General features: G+C 41.1%; 1 protein-coding gene across 1 annotated transcript in view; it reads left to right on the forward strand.

The window, feature by feature from the left end:
• Nucleotides 1–25530, forward strand: part of CDH18 (cadherin 18) — a 396260-nt gene that overhangs the window by 345285 nt on the left and 25445 nt on the right. The window contains exon 8 of the mRNA XM_066579192.1: nucleotides 13466–13584. Coding sequence (XP_066435289.1) covers nucleotides 13466–13584 — 119 coding nt within the window. The remainder of the gene's footprint in view (nucleotides 1–13465; nucleotides 13585–25530) is intronic.

Below are 25530 nucleotides of genomic sequence, written 5' to 3' on the forward strand. Positions count from 1 at the left end.
ATATAGACCTTTTGCAGGATTCTCTCTCTAGTTACTCCAAACATATTGCTTTATTTACTTCAAGTTCTGCTCAGATTGTTCCCTTTTTATTTATTATCCTTTCTTCTCCTCTGTTTTTCTACACTTGTATTTTATATCTTTAGTGTCTACCTGCTTTCCCGGATTTTTGCTTAAGTTTCCAGCCTTATTTTCTTGTTACATGAAATCCCAGAGGCAGACTTGGACCATGGGGTATTTGGTCCCCATAGCATTATACATTGAAGAGTTATTGTGTTTATAGCTTTACAATATTGTTACTTTTTTCTATTGACAAAAGTTGGGTGTTTTTTAATGTGATTGTTATAAGGACCTTGCTACTTCTCAGTAAATCTCCTCCTTATTGTATAAAGAATATATATATAATTCACTTTTTCAGTTAAAAGCATGTTATTGGTTAAAAATATGGTATGCTTGAATATATGTCAGAGGTATTCTCCCCTAAAATCATTACTCCTATAAGAGAATACGGGGCTTCATGGAGACATCATAAGGCAGCATAAAGAGTGTAAGTCTGTACTGAGGACCTGTAAGGAACTCTGTGCATGGGACTAAGACAAGGCATTTTGCTACCAATGGCAGATAAGGGAAATTGTGCACCAGCTATAACGTTAATTAAAAATCATAGTGATTGGGTCAATGGTAGAAAAAAAAGTTAATGAGATAAGCTCTGATGGCTTATGTAAACAAATCAGATAATGGGCACATTGCTGAGTCAAGTGCTTTGGGTCAAGTGGTTTAGTTGTTTCCTCAGACTCCAATACTGTGCAGTTCCTCAATCACTAGTCTACAACTAGGCTGCCAGGATTCGACAGTGCAGCATCCTGGTATAGAGATAGAAAAAATGTGGTAAACATTGTCCATTTAAAAAAAAATCTATGCTTTTAACATAGGCCACGCCCCCAAACACCACCAGCCTATTGCATTCCAAATAGGGAATATATCCTTCACTACATTACAAAATGAATAAAGACCACAGACCAAGCCCCAAATAAGTAGACCCCAAAATAAAAACAGCCCCTGAAATAAATACAAACCTTGGAATAACCCGAAAATACATCCAAAAATACAAACACAAAGAAGACCCCAAAATAGAAACAGACATCAGACTAAACTGCATCTATAGATCCCATTATGAACACAAACCTCAAAGCCCTGTGATAACTTGGGGGTTAATCACATCTCGGGACCACCACCTTCTGCATATAAGATGGGTGGTAATACCTTAGGCATTAACTTCCACACCTGCAGCCTAGTAAAACTGTTCAATTAAATGAGATACTGAAACATTGAGACTTTGAAAGAAGAAGTAAGCACCTAGAAGGAGTTAATTAAACTTTATGTGTGTGGTTGCAATGTTGATATAAGTAAGTGATTACAATATCAGAGCAAAAGGATCATTTATTGTGCAGAACTGGCCCCTTGAAGGAAGGCTGTCAAAGTTAGCATCCCAGATGTTCTATTGGTGATAAACCTGGTGATTGGACAGACAATGGAAGTGTGGCAATATTATGAAGGCATAGGCTGCATAAATGATGATAGATGAGCTGATCGATGATCGTTCAGTATAAACAGCAGCTGTTCAGTACTTAACAGCCGCTGTGTTAAGTGAATGGAGAAGGGCAGGGGAGAACAAGGAGAGAAAATTCCAACCTCCCTGCTGCGAGCCAACGATGCTCGCTCCTTTTTGCCCCGACATCCGTCCCGTGTAAATGGGGCTTAACTGTATGCTGAGTTTTACAGTAAAACGACAATTCTTTCTAAGTGCTTGTTTTTTTGTTTTTTTTTTTAACAAAAAGTGCATAAGACAAGAGATAAAGAGATGGTACGGAAGTGACATTCCTAATGTGGGAAACTTTCATGTGGGAAACTTCTTCTCTATTGATAAATTATAGGCTTTTGACTTAATCAAAGTCAGCCATGTCTTGTTGACATTACTCCCCAGGAAATTCCAAAATACTAATCAAGATTTTTGAAGTAATTACTGTTGCTTTCAAAGCAAAAGTTTATAGAGCGTATAGCAATAATTCAACATGCTTAAGTTTCTTTAATAATGTGCCTGCCTATGTTCACTGGGGATTTGATAAAAGACCTGACACATCAACATGTCTGACTCTATTAGCCTCCCTACTTATCAGTCCCTCCTGTTATTTCAGGCATTTTTTTTCAGTCTCCAGGGAAGTTATGGCCTGCAGGTGTGAAAGATTCACAGTAAGAAGAAAGTCTAAGAATGCATCTTATGAATATAAACACCATGCTGTAGTAATGCAGATATCATTTACCATGTATAATACTTGAAAGCCCTCTTGAATACCAGAAAACTAGTTTGCTGCATTTAGGCTGCTTAGCTAGTATACAGACTTATGTCCCTGACCAAGCTATTTTCCTTAGACCTCATTCATATGGGTTTCTTTTCTATAGCACGGACTTTAGATGCGAGCATTGCTCACCAGGCCCTATCTTTGTTAGGTGCACGTTTTTGGCATATCTAAAATTCCTTCATCTGAACATTTCTGTAGGAAACCATTGGTTCTATTAGACACTAAAACCACTCTCATGTGAACGAGGCCTTAAAGGGGTTGTCCCGCGCCGAAACGGGTTTTTTTTTTTTCAACCCCCCCCCCCCCGTTCGGCGCGAGACAACCCCGATGCAGGGGTTAAAAAAGAACACCGCACAGCGCTTACCTGAATCCCCGCGCTCCGGTGACTTCTTACTTACCGGTTGAAGATGGCCGTCGGGATCTTCTACCTCCGTGGACCGCAGCTCTTCTGTGCGGTCCATTGCCGATTCCAGCCTCCTGATTGGCTGGAATCGGCACGTGATGGGGCGGAGCTACACGGAGCCCCATTGAGAAGAGAAGAAGACCCGGACTGCGCAAGCGCGTCTAATTTGGCCATTAGACGGCGAAAATTAGACGGCAACCATGGAGACGAGGACGCCAGCAACGGAACAGGTAAGTGAATAACTTTTGATAACTTCTGTATGGCTCATAATTAATGCACAATGTACATTACAAAGTGCATTAATATGGCCATACAGAAGTGTATAGACCCACTTGCTTTCGCGGGACAACCCCTTTAATTGTATCTATTTGTAGCAACAAAGCACATTCTGCTCTTATATCATTAAAGATGTAATTACAACAAGCCATTCCGAACTCTAAGACTAGTTGTAAGGCAATCAATTATATAGAGTGGCAGGAAGTGTTCTGTCAGTATACACTGGGTTATCATACCCGGCAGTTTGTGCGTTGCTATGGCTGTATAATAAGCATGTACGCCTCCCATTTTGGCTGCATGCTAGTATGAATGCATGGTGATACTATCCCGAACAAACAGCAAAGTAATAATAACTGTAGAAACATGTTGATAGCATCAAAGACAGTGCCAATAGCGAATAAGAAACGGCTATAGATAATCCAATGCTTAGCAATATATGGATGATACTTCATCAACAGTCTCCCATTAGCTACCATAGTGTGGACTTATATAGCAAACGCGCAAGATAAGACAACTATCACTTTGACAAGCTATCCATGGGGAATGGGACTCTCTGGGATTGATACATAATACACCCGAGAGTGATAACCCTTGAGTAATAGGCAGTTTGATCATATGCATGATCAGTAAATAGATGCACTTAGAGATAATGTGCAAGACTTATGAAAAATCATAGTGAACAACAGTACCCTCATCTGTGATGCAGTCAGCTAAATGTATCAACTAAGCGTGCACATTACTACCTGATTCACAATTACAAGGTGAATACATGACATCATAACATATTTAATGGACAGTAATATCCCTGAATCTGGTTCAATAACCATCTGCTATTTCTCACTCTTGGTTTGTAATCCCGAGAGGCATCCGTTTCTAGACCATAGCTATACCTTCTATATATGTGAGGTCTGGACCAACTTATGAAACTATAGATGCTAGCTGGTCCCTTTTGTGACCCACAATATCAGCATCTACAAACTATAAATCCAGTGACCACCCCTAACACTGGATTTCACTATATCTTTGCTTGTTTCTATAGAGTGGGTTCCACGTCAAATATTTTAGACAAATTATTAAAGGTTTTATTTTATGTTTAGGGTTCTCTACAGTGAGTGGATACAGGGTGGCAGGAATCCTGGAAACTATGATTTTGTTCAACTATGTTATATCATATACCAGCCAAAGTAATAATAAATCTAAATACTTACTATGGAAATCTTTGTGGATGAAAAATGTATACATATCTTACTAAGTACCTGTAGAAAAAATATGCACTTATCTGTTTTTGCTTTGAGTTTTCCTTCCCATGCATTTAGAAAACCTTTTACTTGATATGTAGGCACTGCTACATTGAAGTTTCTGGTTTGGGGGTGTTTAATTTGGTTTGATTTAACCCCTTCCCCCACCAGACTTACAAGCAATACTACTGGTGGAAGAGAGAGTATCCACTCATGGCCTGCCTGACAGCAGATTCTGTATCTTATAATTGTAGTCTACTGCAGTTCTCCCATACCCCAAGATCAGATGACAGACGTGGTGGAGGAGTAGGTGCTCTTCTCTCTCCGTAGTGTACCTACCAGGTCATTCCCCCCAGTACCCTCACTCACCTTCCCGTTGTTTGAGGTACATACACTATGGCTTTTCCGCCCGCTGTCCATGCAAGTAGCAGTTTCTGGATCACTTTGCTGCCTGGCTCCCCCACTTCCTCTCCTGCGAAATTCCAATCCTCATCCTAGGTGATTTTAACATCCCCACTTAAGACCCCATCTCCCCATCTGCCTCTTAGCTTCTATCGCTCACCTCCTTCCTTGGTCTCTCACAACTCACAGCCTTTCCCACTCACAGGGATGGCAATACTCTGGATCTGGTCTTCCTCTGTCTCTGTTCTGCTTCCCACTTCACTAACTCCCCTCTCCCGCTCTCAGACCATAACCTCCTCTCTTTCTCTGTCAAGCTCCCTAACATCTCTCCAGACCCTCTTACCTACCATACTTATAGGAACCTTCAGGCTGTTCACACCCAGGACTTTGTTGAGTCCCTACAGTCTTCTCTGTCCCCTATCTCTCTCCTCTCTTGCCCCAATCTAGCTGCTGCACATTACAGCACCACTCTCAAACGTGCCCTGGATGAAGCAGCACCCCCGTGACCCAAGCCACCCAATGCAGACTGCGGCAACCCTGGCTCAGACCTCAAACATGTTTCATCCGGTGTTGCTCGAGAAGTCCTACGAATTCTAGCTCAGAACCTACAACCTCGGCTCTTTGATGCTTTTCATTCCCTTCTCAGCTCTAAACTGCAGCCCCCGGTGATGGATCTCAGTGCTGCAGAGCTGGCTGCTTACTTCAAAAAGAAAATTGATGACATGCATCAGAAAATAACTCCCCAATCTTAGACTAGCCCTGACCCTTGTCTTATCAATACTGCATCTAGCTTCTGCTCACTGTCTGTACTCAGACCAACAACAGAGAAAGACGTCTCCAAATTGCTTTCCTCTGCTCACCCAACCATCTCGCCACTATATTCAACCTCTCTCTGACCTCTGGCATTTTTCCCTCTTATTTCAAACACACCATCATATCTCCGCTGATAAAGAAGCCAACTCTTGACGCGCTTGATGCTGCCAACTACTGACCCATTTCTAATCTCCCCTTCATCTTCAAACTATTGGAACTTTACTCCCGCCTTGTAATCTACCTATTAGAGAACTCTCTTCTCGGACCACTACAGTTTGGCTTCCAACCCTTACACTCGACAGAAACTGCCCTTACAAAGGTGTTAAATGACCTCCTGACAGCCAAATCGAGGGGGAATTACTCCCTCCTCATCCTCCTCAACCTCTCTGCAGCATTCGACACTGTTGACCACAAACTCCTCCTCAGTATGATTCACTCCATCGGCCTAAAGGACACTGTTCTCTCCTGGTTCTCCTTCTACCTATCTGACCGCTCCTTCAGCGTCTCCTTTCCTGGCTCTACCTCCTCTTCCCCTTGCTGTTGGGGTACCCCAGGACTCAGTCCTTGGCCTCCTCCTTTTCTCCATCTACACAGCCCCTATTGGAGAAACCATTAGGAGATTTGCCCTCTAATACTACCTCTATGCTGAAGACATCCAGCTATACACCTCTTCCCATGACATCTCTGCACCTTTCCTCCAAAACATCACCAACTGTCTGTTCGTTGTATCTCTCTAAAACTGACCTACTGGTGTTTCTGCCCTTTACTAACCGACCTCATTCTGACATCTCCATCTCAGTGTGTGGCACCATAATAACTGCCAGACAGCATGCCCGCTGCCTTGGGGTCATATTCGACGCCAATCTCTTCTTTACCCCCTACATCCACTCTCTGGCCTGTACATGTCAGCTGTACCTCAAGAACATCGCAAGAATCCGCTCTTTCCTCACCGCTGAAACACTAAAAACGCTCACTGTTGCCCTCATCCACTCCCGCCTCAATTATTGCAACTTATTGCTGATCAGCCTCCCCGGCGCCAGACTCTACCCTCTCCAATCCATCCTGAATGTGGCAGCCAGGCTCATCTTCCTGTCCAACCACTACTCAGACGCCTCTGCCCTGTGCTGGTCACTGCACTGGCTGCCCATTAAATACAGAATTCAATTTAAACTCACTACCTTCATTTATAAAGCCCTCCAAAGAGCAGCACCACCCTACATTGCCACCCTCATCTCAATCCATCACCCAGCCCGGGCTCTCCGCTCTGCTAATCAAACCAGACTGAGTGCCCCTTTAATTTGAAGCTGTCATTCCCGCCTCCAAGACTTCTCCAGAGCAGCACCGGTCCTCTGGAATGCTCTACCAAAGGCTATCCGGGCAATTCAGGACTCACAAAACTTCAGGTGTGCTCTAAAAACGTACCTCTTCAGGGAGGCATACTACATCCCCTAAACCAAACCCCTCTATACTCAGCCTGAGAACATGCTCCCTGACCTATTGACTGCAATCCCTCCTAGCCACCATCAACTGCCCCTGCAGTCATACCGATTCTGCCATCACACAGCTGAACATCTGACCATTGTTTATGTGTATAGCATCCCTCACTCTCCACCTTGCCATACCATACACATCTCGAGACCCTTTACCTTCTGTATCACCCCATTATTTGTAGTATGTAAGCTCGTTGGAGCAGGACCCGCACCCCTATTGTTTCCATCAATTGATTACTATGTAACCGTGGTTCTGTAATGTTTGTACTTTTGTCTTTCTGTATCCCCCTGTCTATGTAAGTGCTGCGGAATATGTTGGCACTATACAAATAAAGATTATTATTATTACTCATTTCTTCTGCAAAGAGCTCTCGTTAAAGAGCTTGGTGCTGCTGCAGGGGCACCTGGATTCCTCCTTTCCTAACCTTTTCTCCTTGGTTCCTCTAATACTAGAGGTGCATTGAAGTGGAGGAGACCAGAGGAGGAATATGGGAGTACACACCGCTGGCATCTGTGCTATCTGTGCTACCTGTGCCTCTGCAGTGCTGAGGTCTTTACAGAAGAAGTGAGTAGAATTTCAAGTATAAGATACAGTACATTCTGTTAGGAGGGTCATGAGTGGAAACCCCCTCCCACTTCTCCGCCAATGGTATAAGCTAAAAAAAGTTGAGCTTAAAAACAATAAATATTCACCTATGTTATGAAGGGGTGAGCATTTCTTGAGAAAAGGGTGTCAAGAGCACATAGAGGCCACTAGTAGTTGGGGAGGTGGTCAGGGACAGAGGGGGACGAGCTTTTACTTGGTGAAGGACTCAGGAGACTATAGGGACCAGTGTTACTTGTAGAGGAGGTCAAGGACACAAAGGGATGACCAATACTAGTGCAAAGGGGAAGGAATGGGGGGGGGGGGGAGGCACAGAGGGTCTAGTGTCTACCTGGGGAGGGGCACAGAAAGACCAGTGTAACTTGGAGAGGGGCTCAGGGGAACAGGGGAGCTAGACATATAGATATTAGATAGATAGAATCAGACACCGTGGTGAAGCGCTCCATCATTTTACAATGATAGATTTATGTCATCATAATAAAAGAAGTAAAAACAATGAAGCTTTGTTAGTTAACACTGCAGCATAAAAAATATTATCTTGTAGAATAGTGGAAATCTCAAAATACTATTTGTGAGATACAGTGAATCACGTATTGTGCTCAAAACAGGGTTATGAAGAATCAACAATGAGTGTACTCCCACTGAAGAAGGGGAACAATAGGACCATTACAGAAGCCAGAAAAAAAGAGTAGATTGTAAAGCTGTTATATACTGTAGTATTTTTTATCATTTTTTCTTTAAACAAAAAACATTTGTAACATATTCATGAAAAATCTCTTAATTCATCAGTTATCAAGAACATTTTATATGCATGAATTACAGCTTTTCAAGTTGTCTAAGCTTTGTAAAACTGCTGTTATTCACTTTATGTTCTGGGTTTCAATATGGAACAATATAAAAAAAAGTCATATGTATGATAAATCTAAATGTAATTTCTGGTCTACGGAATAAATTACACTCTTTCACTTCTAGATTTGCACTTTGCCTTTATTTACTCATCTAATATAACTAAGCCTACATGCTTTTTCTTGCACCGCTCTTTGCCCCCTTTGCTGTAACTTTGGTGTATGATGTTGGGGTCATTAGATGACACACATGCTCATCAGTGCCATACAATCATCCAATGTGAGTTTAAGACATCCAGGGACTGTCAGGCGGGTTGAAAATTACAATGTTAAGTCTGTGGGCGGCACTGCTGTGCTTCAGGCAGGCGCTGGAATGAGTGAAGTGTTGCTAAGCAACACAGCATGCACTGCTAAGCTGCACCCTACACTGACTAGTTTAAGCATCGTAATTAGGGATGAGCGAGTATACTCGCTAAAGCACTACTCGCTCGAGTAATGTACCTTAACCGAGTATCTCCCTGCTCGTCCCTGAAGATTCGGGGGCCGGCGCGGGGCGGGGAGCTGCGGGGGAGAGCGGGGAGGAACGGAGGGGAGATCTCTCTCTCCCTCTCCCCCGCCCGCTCTCCCCTGCTCCCCGCCACAACTCACCTGTCAGCTGCAGCGGCACCCGAATCTTCAGGGACGAGCACAGCGATACTCGGATAAAGCAAATTACTCGAGCGAGTAGTGCCTTAGCGAGTATACTCGCTCATCCCTAGTTGTAATATTTCCTTTCCTTTATTCAGTTATGTGCTCTACTTCTAAACATTCAATATTAAAGGTTAAGTTTTAGGTTCCTCTCTGTGTAATATGTATTTAAATGGTACATATTATATGATCACTTTACATCATGGGCCCTGGAGTATACTCTTTCACTGTTACACATGTAATATGGATTGCATACTAGGGGGGCCATAGATTTTCTGTTGATATAGACTTGCTCAAATCTTTCTGTCTCTTCATGTAATCCCAGATAGACTTAATGATGTTGAAGGGTCCGTGGAGGCCATATCATTACTTCCAGGACTCCTTGTTCTTCTTTACACTAGACATAGTTGTTAATGAGATTGGCTTTACATTTGCAGACATTGTCCTGTTACAGAAAAAAAATTGGAGCCAATCAAATGCCTTCTATTTTTAAAAAAACCCTTACTTTGCAGCATTTTTTCCAGACCTGCCTAAAACGTTTGTACAGTATTGTATCTCTGACCATACATATGATGGTATAATGCACTTACGTGATACTTATACACTTGCAAGAGTGGACCCCTTGGAATGGCCTGGATTGTTGGTTGATTGATTATAAAATATAGTCTAATTGTTATTTAAGTGACAATTATAGACATCCACAATCTAACCAGACTAAAGGCCCCTTTACACTCAACGATTATCGCTCAAAATTCATTCAACCAAACAAATGTGTGCGATAATCGTTACATCTAAATGCGAAGCCATCAAGCACTATTCATTCAAATGCCGTTTATCGCTGAGTTTCAGCCTGCATAAAAATGGTTGTTTGTTTGCGTTTCGCTTTGTTTAACCCCTTCATGACATGGCCTATTTTGGGCTTAAGGACACAACAATTTTTGGCGGATTTTCTTCTCCGTTTATCAAAAGCCATAACTTTTTTATTTTTCCGTCGACGTGGCCGTATGAGGGCTTGTTTTTTGCGTGGCGAACTGTAGTTTTTATCGGTGCCACTTTTGGGTACATAGACTATATTGTAAAACTTTTTTTTTTTTTTATGATAGCAGGGAGAGAAAACGCATCAGTTCTGCCATAGATTTTTTTATTTCTTTTTTACAGCGTTAATCATGCAGCATAAATGAGACATTCCATTTTTTCTGTGGACTGGTATGGTTACAACGATACCAAAATTCTTACATTTTCTTTAGGTTTTCCCACTTTTCTGCAATAAAAACCCTTTTTTTGGAAATCTTTTTTTCTATTCTAAATTGCTGGCATTTTAGCATTTTGCCTCAGTTTTTTAGCGTTTTTTTTAGCGTTTTTTTCCGTGCACAGTCAAAAGCATGTGCAACTTATTGTACGTGTCGTTACGGACGCGACAATACCAAATATGTGGGGTTTTTTTTTTTTTTTTTTACCTTTGCTAATCTGAGAAAAAGCATTAAAAAATGTTTTTTTTAACTCTTTATTTACATTTTTTAATTCATTTGTTTAATCTTAGTTTTTTTTTAACTGTTTGTGTCCCTCTGACAGACTTTAACCACTGTCCTGATGATCGCTGTCATAAGGCATGGCAGAGCTACTGCTCTGCCATGCCTTATCGCTTATACAGCGATCTCAGGCATAGGCAATACAGGACGCCAGTGTCTGGCGTCCTGTTACCATGGTGACAGGCCGGGCTCTCGCGATGTTATCGCGAGAGCCCTTCCGGAGACACAGAGGGAGTCCGCTCCCTCTCTGAACTCTTTCCCTGCCGCGATCTACTTAGATCGCGGCAGGGAAGGGGTTAACAGCGGGGGGCCGGCTGTGACTGACAGCTGGCTCCCGCTGCGGGATAGCGCGGGATCATATGTGATCCCACGCTATCTCCAGGACGTAAGTTTACGTCCTGTTGCGGGAAGTAGCAGGCTGCCAGGACGTAAACTTACGCCCTGCAGCGGGAAGGGGTTAAATGGCATTCATTTAGTCTTACAAAAACTGAACAACTTGAAAGGAGGGGTGATTGTTTGCTTTGTAAAACACAATGACTACTTGTTTACTCATGTTGGCAGAAGACAATGGCTTATCTTCACACTAAATAAAACCATGTAAGCCAGAGATTCCTCGCATAAACACACGCCCACCTGGGCACACAGCATACATGGTGTTTAATTTAGCTAATGAGAGAAATGGAGAGGATTTAAAATGATTATCTGTACATTTAAATGCTTAGCATTTCTATGCAAAAAAGTTGTTCATTTGATCAATCGTTTGTTCATTCAAGCAATAATCGTTGTGTGTAAACTGGGCTTTATAGTACTCAAACAGCTGTATCAGTCATGTATTTTACTGTGTACATTGAATAAATATCCACAGTGTTGGGAGAAAAAGTGAGTGAACCTCCGGGTTGATAACTTTTCCAAGCAAATTGCCAAAAATATTTCAGTGTAGGAAATTAGATTGGAATTGCCTCTTCGATATAAGCTTTCTCTCTTAAATTAAGACAAACGAAGCCTGGATACTGACAAATCTGTTCTTCTCAAAAAATGTGTGTTAGTATGTACGTATGTATGTGGTTCAATACAAATAAAAACTTTCAGAAGATGTGTGAAAGATGAATGAAGGGGGAAAATGTTGTTAAAGACCTAAATGTACATCAATCCACAATTATGCAAATTATCTACAAATTCTGAAAATTCAGGACTATTCCTACTCCCCCTAGGTTTGGAAATCCTGTTAAGATCATTCCAACAGTTCAAGGGCGATCCTGAAAGAGGGAGGAAAGTACTCACCTATTGAAAACTCTAGAAACAGCATAACCTATGTTCATGTGTCTACTACTTGAAAAACTATTAATAAAAATAGTGTTCATGGAAGGACACCACGAAGGAAGCCACTGCTGTAAAAAAAAAACAAAAAAAAAACCACACACATAGCATCCATTCTTAAATTTGTGTGAGATAACCTGGATATTCCACAGTGCTTCTGGGGAACTGTTTTTATGGACAAATGAGACAAAAAGGCAACTTTTTACCACCAATGCCCAAGGCTACATTAGGAAAAACAAGAAAATTGAACCACAACATCAAAACCTCAACTCTGAAGCATTGTGGAGGAAGCTTCATGGTTTGGGCTGGTTTGCTTCCTCAGGGCCTCGATGCCTTGCTATCATTGAGGGAGCAATAAATTCTAAAGTGTTTCAAAACATTTTAGAGGAGAATATAAGGACAGAATTCCATGACCTCAAGATGAAGAGACTTTGAGTAGTGCAACAAGACAATGACCCACATCACATAAGTAAATCAACTAAAGAATATTTGTAAAAGACTTGTGGTTTTAAGTGCCCAGAGCCCTAACTTTAACCCTATCGACATGCTGTGGTTTCTATGCTGCAACCTGAAGAGGGCTGTGCAGGCAAGGCATCTCTGAAATATTGATGAACTGTAACACATTTGCAGGCAGGAATAGTCCAGAATTCCTCCTCAATGTTGTGCAAATCTAATTTGCAGGTAGAGGAAACATTTGGTGGATGTGATTGTTGCAAAAGGGGGATCTACATGTTATGACATTCAAGTGTTCATTTATTTATGTTTTCTCCCTGCACTATGGATGTCAATAAGAGAGATTGTACTTGTCAATAATAATCAGACCAGATTTTATTAGTCAGCAATGCAGAAATCCAGATCTTGCAACCTTAAGACCATTCTCACATGGCCTTAATTTGTTCAGTATTTTGCATTAGTATCTGTAAGCCAAAACCAGGAATGGGTCCAAAATACAGAAATCTTTCCATTGTTTTTGACTCATAAATACTGATGAGAAATACGGACCAAAGTACTGCCTTGTGTAATCTGCCAATATTTCCTGTTCCATAGGTATCACCATGTAGTATAGGGAACCACTTGAGTGATGTTGTCTTGCTGTGGCACGTGGGCTTCGATAATTTGCTCTAAGAACCTTAAGTTTATAAGTACAGTATGGAATATATGTATTACATATGTACATATATAAATCATATAGTATAGTCCGGGTAACTCCAAAGTCCTCACCTGCTTTTCCTTATTTTCATTTTATTGTACTGTTTAGGGAAGGTCTGTTATTTGTGAACTGAAAGGTGACACTAGATTTGATTGTCTTACTTGTAAGTCAACTATAACTGAACCTCCTTGCAGAGTTCCTTCGACTTCATATGTACCGGTTTGGAACTTTGTTCTCGCACTGTTTACTACAGACTGTGGTAGATCTACTTTATACACTTACCCTCCTCTTATTAATAATCATTTGTAATACCTCATGCTTCTATTTAATAACATATCATTTTACTGTTTACAGATAACCCAACTCTTGTGAGTTACGTCTCCGTTGGTATCAAAGTGTTGGATATGAATGACAACCCACCATATATTGACAATGAAGATGCGGTTGTATGTGAGAATGGGAGACCTGGGCAGGTAAATATATGTATATTTTTATCGCAATTTTTTCATGAAGATGACTAAATTCTCACAATCATCATCAATCACCATAAATACCTTCCATCTATATACCAGTCATTTGTATATGTTTCTAATTGCTGCTGTACTGCTGAGTCTGTGATAAGCTTCAGAATCCGGAGGTGATAAGGACTTTTTACTGTAAGACCTGTAAATCTGTGGAATAGCCTATTAGTCTATGTGACTATATAGAATATATAGAATGCAGTCTGATGACCTGGAATCAGGAAGGAAAACCGAGTGACTCATGTTGTGTGTTTTTACTTTTATTTGCCCTTCTAAAGATCAATAAAGTGAAGTAAAGTTCTAAAATTGACCCCACTTATTCCCTTCATCCACATGCTCTCCTTTCCCCTGGTTAAACTTTACAGACCTGTTGCTGGGTAAACATATATTTCAGTAACCTTAATGCCAATGACAGAAGTCTTATATATATGCAATTTTTAATAAGATATGTGACAAAACCGGTTCCATTAAAAACACCCACAGAAAAAGTGCACCGCCATGTATACCCATAGGAGAATTGCCCACGTGGAGACTTGCCCACACAGAAAAACTGCCCACACATGTTTTTGTGTCATTACAGCGCCACCAAGTAACGGATGTGTGATATTGGAGGTGCCAGGGGAGGTTGTTCAAATAATATGTGATCTGATTGTGAAATGATGAGGATTTCTGCTTTGCACCATGTTTGTAGCAGTGTGTGATTACCATCAATATTTCTGTACAGTCTGCTCTCATCACTCACTGTTCTTGCTTGTGCCTGATTTCTCTCAGCGCACAGATAAAGCTCAGGCAAGATCAGCAGAGAGATCCAGAAGATATCTATTACTGTTGTCTGTATCCAGAAGGTTGTCACTGTGTGTTATCTGTGGGGTTACCCAGGACTGCAAGGCACCATGTACGACATTTACTGCAATCAGAGAGGTATCACCCTGCGTAATATGTGGAGTTACTTAAGGGCTGATGTCCACGGGCAAAATAAGAATTAAAATCCGCAGCAGATAAAAAATAAAGGGATTTTAAAAAAAATGGAGCATGAAAAAATCTGGACCATGCTCCATTTTCGTGCGGGTCTCCCGCAGGCTTCTATTGAAGCCTATGGAAGCCGTCCGGATCCGTGGGACACAAAAATCAGATTTTACTCACACGCTCCGGTTCTTCTCTTCGCCGCGGCGCCATCTTCTCTCAGTCGCGGCCGGATCATTTTGCTTCGGGACGGCGCATGCGCGGGGCACGTCACCGACGTCATCCTGCGCATCCACCGGGCCGAAGAAAGAAGATCCAGCCGCGACGCAGAGAAGATGGCGCCGCAGCAAAGGAAGTATCCGGAGCGTGTGAGAGGTAAGTTAATTCTTATTTATTCTTATTTTCAGCGCTCATGTCCGCGGGGCAGGAGGGACCCGCTGCAGATTCTCCATGGAGAATCCGGAGCGGGCCTGATTTTCCCCGTGGACATGAGGCCTAAGACTTTAGGCAACATCTACTACATTGTCTGTACCCAGAGAGTTATCACTGTATTAGGCCGCCTACACACGACCGGGTTTGAATTGTGGAATCCACGATCATCTCCCACACAGACAATCCGTGGCATTCCACGCAAATTCCAACCAGTAGATCATCCGCATGTCCGCTCACATGATCAGACAGCGACTGGGATTTCCTGATCGCAGAAAAAAAATCACAGCGTGCTCTATATTCGCACAGATTCCATGCAGATGGCTTTCATTGAAGTCAATGGAAGCTGTCCAATCCGCCGGCCTTCTGGAATTGACATTGAGGAAAGACCGCTGATTCTGCATCATCGCTAGGCGATGATGCGGGAAAAGCAGCAGTTTAAAAAAAAAAAACTGTACTGCACATGTCCGAAGGTGAGCTGTGCCTGACCATCCGCAGTACAGGAGAAAAGACAAAATGACAGGTACACGTGGACGCCAGCCAGGCACAGGGTTACTTTCTGCTGCAGGCTTACCCGTTTGTGTGCAGGTGGCCTTATTTATGGTGTTGCATGGGACTGCTGGGAACATCTACTACATTTTATGTACTGTGAGCATTAGCATTGTTATCTGTCGAGTTGCATAGGGCTGCAGGTCACATTTACTATATTATCTGTACACAGAGAGTTATCACTGTGTGTTATCTGTGGGGTTACAGAGGACTGCAGGTCACATCTATTACATTATCGGTACTGAGAGAGTTATCACTGTTTTATCTGTGGTGTTACATGGGACTGCAGGTCACATCTATTACATTATCGGTACTGAGAGAGTTATCACTGTTTTATCTGTGGTGTTACATGGGACTGCAGGTCACATCTATTACATTATCGGTACTGAGAGAGTTATCACTGTTTTATCTGTGGGGTTACATGGGACTGCAGGTCACATCTATTACATTATCGGTACTGAGAGAGTTATCACTGTTTTATCTGTGGGGTTACATGGGACTGCAGGTCACATCTATTACATTATCGGTACTGAGAGAGTTATCACTGTTTTATCTGTGGTGTTACATGGGATTGCTGGGAACATCTACTACATTTTATGTACTGTGAGTATCATCACTGTGTTATCTGTGGGGTTACATAGGGCTGCAGGTGCTGGATAACATAACATACTGTGTATTCAATGTCTAAAAATGCTATTTGCAATATTGTAGTTGAGCTGCCCATTTATTTTGCAAAGTCAGTATATACCACGCCATGTCTCATAGACCAGAATAAAAATATATTTTTTTTAAAATTTTTCTATGTATTGTTTGATTTTTTAAAAATATTGATTGATTGAATACCACCAGCTTTCTCTGAACAAGACTTATGGAAATGTTTTAAAATTGTGCATAAAGGTATCCATAAACAGCCAACTCATTCTCACAGCTTTGGACATGTACCGGAGTGGCTTCACCTGGCGGTCTATCTCTGATCTATTTAATAGAAACAAGACTGGGTGGCCCACCAACCTTGCTGCCATAGATGTAAAGTCAGGTGTGATGATAAATCACTATGTCCTCAGAATTCGTATAACAGTACAGAAGTGTTGGCAGCCCAGACACCACAAGTATTCTGGGCTGGAGGGTGAACACAAGGATATAGGTTATTAGTCCACCATGGATACCAATCAGATGCTCTCCTATGTCAATTGATGATACTTGCATTATATGCAATATCCATTTAAATGTACCCTTATGATAATCCCTAAAATCCACAAAATCAAACACAATGCTGGTTACTAGCTCACTTATACCCGTCACAGTTGGAAACTTATTTCTATTTTAGAATTAAAGTTTGGGGACAAAATTCTATTATGTGACTGGAGGGTGGAGAAGTATCTTTTCTGTAAGTTTGCTTCTCTTCCTGGCTCCACCATTCCACTGATGCAGTGCTTCCATTTTTTGGCAGCCATGATGGTTGCTGCTATTTTCTAATGATTTAATAGACACTATAAACTGCTCTGTGATTGGCCAGTGCCGATCATGTGAGCAGCGATGGCCAATCACAGAGCAGCTACAGTGCATTGGTAGACCTAACACTACCAATACACTATGGATGCTCTGGTTGCTTAACGATTGCAGTGGCTATCTTGGCAGCCAAATAAATGGAACCAGAACCAGTGGAACAACAAAGGACTAGGCACAGAAGATAAAGTAATGGTAAAATCACACCAACAACCCTCTGGTCATGGGACAGAATTCTGGCTCAAAACCAGGGGGTTGCTTTAAAGGGGTTCTGTCACTAAAAAAGAAAAATGCTCTACTTATCTATTCTTCCCCTATCAGTCTACTTACAAGATCTTCACCTCCCTTATCTTCCCCTGTCTCCTGCATTCCAGGGGGTCACTTCACCTCCAGCTTCTTGATTCTTCTCCCTCCTGTGAAGTTATGTACATTTGGTTGGCAGTCTTCCAATGTACGTTATGTCACAGCTCACAGGCCAGCAGGAGGACTGTCTATCTTCTTCAGAGATTGCTCATGCGAGCTATCTCTGAAATAGATTACAATTCCTTCCTAGGCAGTGAAGCTACAACACAGGGATGTGACCATCACTGATCCAGCAGGAAGGAATTTGTGATAAAGCAGCCTTCAGAACAAGCTGGTCCCAGCCTGCAGTGAGCTGACCTGGGGCACTGGAGAAGCTCAACAAGGAGAAGATGGGATAGGGAGACTGACAGGGAAGGAATAGGTAAGTTTAGATAATTTTTTTTAATGACAAAACCCCTTTAAACCTTATAAAAATGTCCCAATAAAGTTAGCATATCCAGAGTTGGTCATGATATGTTGAAGTATTGTACAATGCAATATCTGGCAGTAATATTTAACAGCAATTTTGAATTCAGCGGTCTTTATGTGACACATATATAAACATAAGCTTATTGTACTTATTGCTACTCCTTTGTCTGCCATCATTCTTTGTGTCCAAATTATCATGATCACAGCTGGCATACTTAGTGGCACACATATGGATTGAGCAGCAACATCATGTGGCCATTATTTGCGTAGCTTCCTTAGCTCTGCGACTATGAAGTACGGTATCAAAGTCCGCAGCTCCATTATAATCATTGCTGCACAGTGGAAGTCCCAGACATCAGACCTGATGCTCATCTGTATGGGGGTAACAGCCAGGGCCCTGTTCAAATATACTTGGTGTTACTGAATGTTTAAATGTGTTGTTTCCATAGTTAGTAATATTTGTGTCATCGATATTGGCAATCATTGTCATGGGTTGACACTTCATATAGCCTGAACATTTTATATTAAAATATCACGTCTGCTACGACTAGTAAACATGACAGTGACGACAAGTTCTTGACAGAGTGAAATCAGTGGCTGGGAATCTGGGTCTTTCTAGACTAAATAGGATGAATGTCATAGAATGCAATGAGGATTCAAGATATGTAAACTAGTTTACCAGAACTGGCCATGCCAGACCAATCCCACAAGCAGAGTACCCACCCGAAAAGGGTGACCCCACTAAAAGACAAAGTCCGAGAACCAGTTTGAGATGTACTCACAACACTTAACACTAAACATTACACCACTGAGACTTCATAACCAAAAATACTAAGCAGATTGTGTCTGGAATACTGATCACAGGATAACTTTGACTTGAAACAAAGGATTCAATGGCTAAATGGCCAGTACACTCGACGTGTAAAGCTTTTCTAAGCTTTTTTTTTTCCAAAGCACTTTTCAGGCATTTAATATACAGATGGGTGATGGATAGCCCGTGCATTGCATCTGTCAGAGGCATCCATCAGTTGTCTATTAAAAAATATATATACATTAAATATATACTTTTTTTTAACACGGGAGCCTAAGGTGACGGATGCCTGATGGATGGTGTCTGTCAAAGGCATTTGTTGGACAGATTTTTTTTTCATCTCACGCCAAGTTAAGGGAGGACATGTCTGTATATTCTATTATTATACATTTTTTCTCTGGGGCAAATATAAAATGTAAAGAATACAAAGAGTTTCAGACACACTAGTGCTATCTCAGATGTAAAATAGCCCACTATGTGACTTTGGGCTATCTGCATAATGCTGCCATTCTAATACAAATAGGCATGCTACATCAATGGCGTAGAGTGCCGCAAACTTCTGCACTAGTGTCGCAACATCTGTAAGGTACAAAAAAAAAACGTTATGAAACAGTATGAGATCTACAGTATAAGAAAACAATGTACTGTACTGTGAATATGTGTGTATAACCCTGCGCCAGGTGTATATAGCAAGTAGCTACAACCGTAAGTGGGCCACTACCCCAGCCTACCAGAATAAATGAGATACAATAATATACAAACTTGATGAATGTGCCTATATAAGTACAACCAAGGAGAGGGGCATGTGGGATGCAGCAGGATGGAGTACAGAAAGGCAATATAGCAATGTTAAAAAATAGAAGAAAAAAGTAGCAATAAAAGTAAAATGCAACAATGTATCAATGTTAAAACACTCACTAATCAGCCATACAGAGAAAGCACAGAGCACAAGTGTGAGCTGCAGCCACTCTAGCCGGTAGCGGGCTGGGGGTAATGTCTCCTAGCCTCACTACATAAGCTAACAAAAGTTCAAAAACCGCCAACGTGTATCGAGACTTGAACAATGGTCTCTTCCTCATGGAGAAGTGCTGTACCTTGTTTGGGAGTTACCTGATCAAACCAGCAACACATTATCTATTTCCATATAGACAGACCAGGCAGCTGCTATGGGGCTTTTGGTAAGGAGGGACCTAAGCTTGTTTGGTTTCAATCCTGGGGGTGAGAACTCATTTTCCAAATGGACGGTATTTTTAGGTATAGTTAGCAAACAAAGGGTTGGGGAATTTTCCAAAAAGTCATGGAAAGGCAAATGGATGAAGTAACAAGCACCAGGCCTTTCTGTCCTGGGCAGCAAAATCTGGCAGCTCAATGGGGGTGCATTTTGAACTTTACCAAGCAGCCCCTTCTTTTCTATGTACCAGATTGTCTATTTTTTAGATACATTTATTTGCTTTTTTTGCATTTACCAAGAGACTGATAATCTGCAATTTGATCTGTGTTTACCGCTGCTTTCAGTTTCATTGCTGTATTGTCTCTTCATCATTTGATATATGAAAACATTGCTCTAGATTCCTTTCTGTTCAATGTTACCAATGGGACCGGCTGATAAGTACTTTATTATAACAATACTTTGTACAAAAGCTATGTGTTTTCTCTATTTTCTCTCTAAAATGGTATGGTGCGCCAAAAACCTATCAGCTGAATTTACAGGGAAAATCTGCAGCTCTAATTTTAAGACATTACAAGCATAATAAAATATTTTTGTGAAAGAAAGCAGTATTTCAAAATAATGTGTACTCTAACAAGAATCCCACAAAAGCTGCCGGTTACATTTATGTCAACCCTGCATTTAATTTGTGTAACCAGTGAGAAATAGATTTGTCTCTTGTTGACTTAGAAAAAAATGATTGGACAAGTGGCTAAATATCAGGAAAATAAAAAAAACCAATCTTGATACAAATTCAATCCGTGGTTTTCGCTAGAGGCACGGTTGATACATTGTTTATTTGGACTACAGAAGTGTGCCTAATGTTTGTGTTGGAGAACATAGATGGCATGATGGAAATGAGGGAATATAAAGCGTTGCCAAATCTGACCAATAGCAACATCTGCTTAGAGAGTTATATTCCTCCCATGTTTGTGCCGGTTTCCGCTAAAAAAAACACTGATAGGTTAATTCTTAGAAATTGCTTTTTTTGTATCTAATAAGAAAATTAGACTGTCAACCCCCGCCAGAGACAAGGCGATGTGAATGATTGTGATCTCTGTACAGCACTTCAGAATATGTTGGCAGGAAACAAGTAATCCGTACAATGATGCATATTCCTAATATATGTTTCAATTAATTTCTTTGATGGGAAATGTGTTTGTAACAATTCTTCTATATTATAAAATGAAGTTGACATGCACAATGAAACAATGTTGGGAGAAGCTGATTGCCTAAATTATATTACAGTAGCTTTGTGAATATTGTCAGACTGAAGTATGAGGAGCCCACCCAACAAAATATTCTGAAGACCAGCAAACTAGCAATAAAGAGCAAATGCATGCTTCAATGAATGGCTGAGCGCTGCCTGTGATTGGATGAGTGCTCAGCCAATCAGTCCCAGCACTTTCAGGAGGCGGGGATTTTTAAATCCCTGGGCAGCAGAAAGTGCTTCAGAGTAATGCCGGGGAGAGAGGGAGAAGACACGCCGAAGCCCTGACAGTGGCGGAGAGGTAATTTTCTTTTTCATTTTTTTACAGCAGCTAGGGATGACTTTCAGGGAAGGGCGGAAATCACTACGGGGGTTGCATGCATCCCATTGCTTTCATTAAGGGCGGCTGCAGCGCCAGCCCCATTAAAAGCAATAGGCACAGAGCTACGGTCAGGTGCATTTTGCACATCTGTGCAGGTCTTTTTTTTGCACACATAGCCCTTATAGTTTTTTCTTAAATCTCTGCTTTTGCCGCTTCGTTGATAGGCGTTGACGTGGGTACCCGCGACCTTTCCACAACATCATTGCAGAAGGGCCAAGGGATGGATGACTTCAATGGGAGCCACTCATGTGGAATCCTCAGTAAAATAGAGCATGCTGCGATTTTTCCTCCGCGAGCGGAAAATCACAAATTGTTTCTGCTGTGTTCAGGAAAAAACGCTTTTCCATAGGATACTATGGAAGGTATTTGTTGGGGAATCTGGAGGCAGGCACCCACTCTAGATTCTGCAATTTAAATCTGGCTATGTGCAGTGAGCCTAACTTTCGGTATGATTTTTTTAGCTGCAGGAAATGATATAAAAGAAGTTACAATTGTCAGTTCCTGACCCTGTCCACTCCAGCATTATGACTGCCATCCTGTCCACTGGATTCTGTTTACATGCTACATTGGTGACACATGACTGCTGCAGCCAAGGTCTAGGTGGTATATGGCTTGGGACCACTAAAGCCACTGATTGGCTGCAGCAGTCATATGCACATATGGAACATCAGTGTTACAGCAGGTAAAGAGAGCCCCGCAGGGCATACAGAATGGTAAGGATATCCCAGTGATCATGTGCATAGTCACTCAAGCAGTGATTAAAAAACAGGAAGGTACCTTCTGGTTCTAGTCAGTAAGTATTATTCTCTAAAGCAATTTTATTAATATTTTAGTAGAATTCTACTAATAAAGTCATTAAACTCATAATGGAATCGTTTTATTGAAATAATTTTCCACGTTTAAGAATAAAACAGCGCAAAATCTGTTCATAAAGTGAAGCTGAGCTTTTCTTTTAGCTTTGCTATTGCTTCACTGGAGACTGCAAAGCCAATGGCAACATGAGTAAATACCTGCTGAATGATGAATATTAATTTGGGCTGCTGATATGTATATATATATAATTTATTTTTTTTAATGCGATGCAGCGCTAATGTTGTTAATTGCATCAGTATGTGTGTTAAAGGACCCATGCATATATATTTGAAAAACTTGTTTCATATAATTGTATATTGCATTTTAGATTTAGTGTTGTCAATGTTTTGAAATAAAAATACCATCATTTCCATGTTAGTCCTTAACAGAGTATGCAAAAACCTGTATGACCATGGCATAAATATTTTAGCACTTTCCTTCACCATACACTGTGTTAAGGAAACAATTGTAGGGAGAGTTTATGTGTTTATCAAAGAGAAGACAATCCCAGATTTTGTGTAGAAGTCTGGACTCAGGAGAAATACATATCACACCAGCCTTATTGCGGTATCAGATGATTTCTAATTTATTCTAAGGTGTATGTGGTTTACATACCATAAATGACATCACAGGAAAAGTACATACCTCCAAGATTAATAATAATACATAATAGGGTACTACTAAAATGATTAACATAAGTTACACCTTTTAAGGTGTAACTATAACATACAATGAAACTGTTATGAATTCAGTGAAAAGGAATGCAAGGGGGTGCGTGGGAGACTGTCTTATCTTCTCTCTGTCTGTCCAGTACCATGCATGGCTATAGAAAGGTTTCGTTTAACCCCTTCACTACTTATACTAGCATCATGCTATATCTTTCTAGTCTACAATCCAATAAAAGAATAATTAACTGATACATTGATCTACAATTTTCTTAACAACAATAAAATTACAGAGGTGAGAGAAAAACAAAAACAAAGGCATTCACTGAAAAAGCCAAAAAAATGCAATACCTGAAAGGCTGCAGACCTGTTGCAGTCGCTGCAGAGTAGGGACATTAGCCACAGGTGCAATCGCCATAGGGCAGGCACAATCGCCATAAGGTAGGCATACTCGCCATAGGGCAGGCGCAATCACCGTATACCCTAATAGGATGCAGTCTGCCAGACTATGATACGGAGGAGCAAGTTGTTCAGTGCAGACTATTATGCAGTCACCCACTCAACCCAGCCCAGATTGGGGAGGAGCGACTGCAAACTACCATACCCCGCACATGTGAACGATACCAAAGAGGCCAGCCAAAGCCATTGATTGCGCCGGTGGTGAATGTGCCCACTCTGTGGCGATTGCGTCTGCTCTGCAGCTTTTCAGGTATTGCATTTTTTGGCTTTTTCAGTGTTAAGGAAACAAAATGCAAAAAAGAATGCAATTATATTAATACCGGAAGTAGTTATAATTGTACATATTTACATTTATTTTGAAAGGCATATCAAATTTTCCATCTGAAATAATTAAAAAATGTTGAAAATCACAGGTGTAAAAAAGTACAATATTATTTGTTTATAGCAAAATCCTCCCAAATGTGGTATGCTGGTAACAGGAGGGCATTACTAAACTGAAGAAATCTTAAAAAACACAGTTAAATGTTACCAAGAAAGGAAATCAGTTATATGCAAGTAGAAAATTACACGTGTAAAGAAAGCAATAGTCAGGCAGGTGGGAGAAAATGCAAGAGAGATTAAGGAAAAATACGAGCTCATAAAAACTTGGCTGCCGCCATCGCTACCTGTTATGAAATATTGAAATTATTTTCTGTTTTCACATAAGTTCCATTTTATATTACTAATGATATGCAATGTTACAAACACAATCATAATTTATGTGCAAGTGGAAATTTCCTACTACATTAAATGTTTGCATTTAGTCATAAAGCATGTCTCTTGACTTGTGTAATTTGCTCCCTAATAGGTAATATTCAGTGTCAGACATGCAATTTTCTCTCTACTGACAGCATTTAAAATGTAAATCAGCAACATGCAGAGTGTTAGTTATCTCTACTAATGGGATGCTTATAGTCTGACCTCTTAATGACATATGACAAGAAATATGAATATGTGTGACTATTATGTCCACTAGCTTTATCACTGTAAGTTCAGGCTACAAATTAATTTCAGACTATATACCATTTATGTTCACATCTGCGTTAGGAACCTCCGCTTTGAGGTTCCATTGCAGATCTGGCACACAATGCCGAAAGAGAAAGGTGTTTCAGGAAGGACTTTTTCATCTGGTAAAATGCCAAACAATGGGTTCCATTTGGCGTCTTTTGGTTCCGCCATAAGACCGTTCCATTCGGCCAGGGGATTCCCCTGCTCCCATAATGGAGCAGGAAAATAGGACACCTGAGCGTAGGTGTGAAGATAGCCTAAACATTTTTATTGACTAACCCTTTGCAATCCGCTGTCTGACCTCTGAAGACATTATGATTTAAGGCTGTACAGCTCCGTTGTTGGTAGACGTCCGTCGGGGTTCTCTTACTGTATATTGCCAGCCTCTCTGCTGTCGCAGCCTATCCAATGTGTCACCTCATGCAGTACTGGCTCTAGCCAGCAAATAGCGCTGTTGTGTAACTGCAGAAAAAGAGTAAGCCCCCTAGGAAAACCAGGATACAAATTGGATTGGAAAGGGTTAAGATAACCACAAAAATATTACTATAATGCATTTTTATATTTTTTCATGTGGAAAAATATGAAAGGTGTTTTTTTATCAAATATACTTGTAAAAGAAATCCCTTCCCTAGAAGGAGATGCCCGAATCCAATGAAACTTTATATGTGTGATTGGAGCATTGATATAATTAAGTAATTAGAATATCAGAGCGAAAGGATCATTTATTGTGGAAAACATAACACTTGAAGGAAGGCTCTAGTACCCTGTTGGGCTGCCTCTAGTGTGAATGCAGCATGTGATACGGGCAGGGATGGAGGCATACAGGTTACATATGGCATCCTGCGGCAAATTAGTCTACATTTGCTGTAACTGAGCCTTTAAATCGTGCAAACTTCTAGGCTGTCGAACTTGGCAACCCAGATGGTTCCATACATGTTTCATTGCCAATAAATCTAGTGACAGGGCAGAAAAGTGTAGCAATGCTATGGAGGCATTCCTGTGACACCCTTGGTGTGCACGGCCAAGCATTTCCCTGCTGGAAAATGC

Source organism: Eleutherodactylus coqui, chromosome 9, assembly GCF_035609145.1.
Source record: "Eleutherodactylus coqui strain aEleCoq1 chromosome 9, aEleCoq1.hap1, whole genome shotgun sequence".
Classification (NCBI taxonomy): Eukaryota; Metazoa; Chordata; class Amphibia; order Anura; family Eleutherodactylidae; genus Eleutherodactylus; species Eleutherodactylus coqui.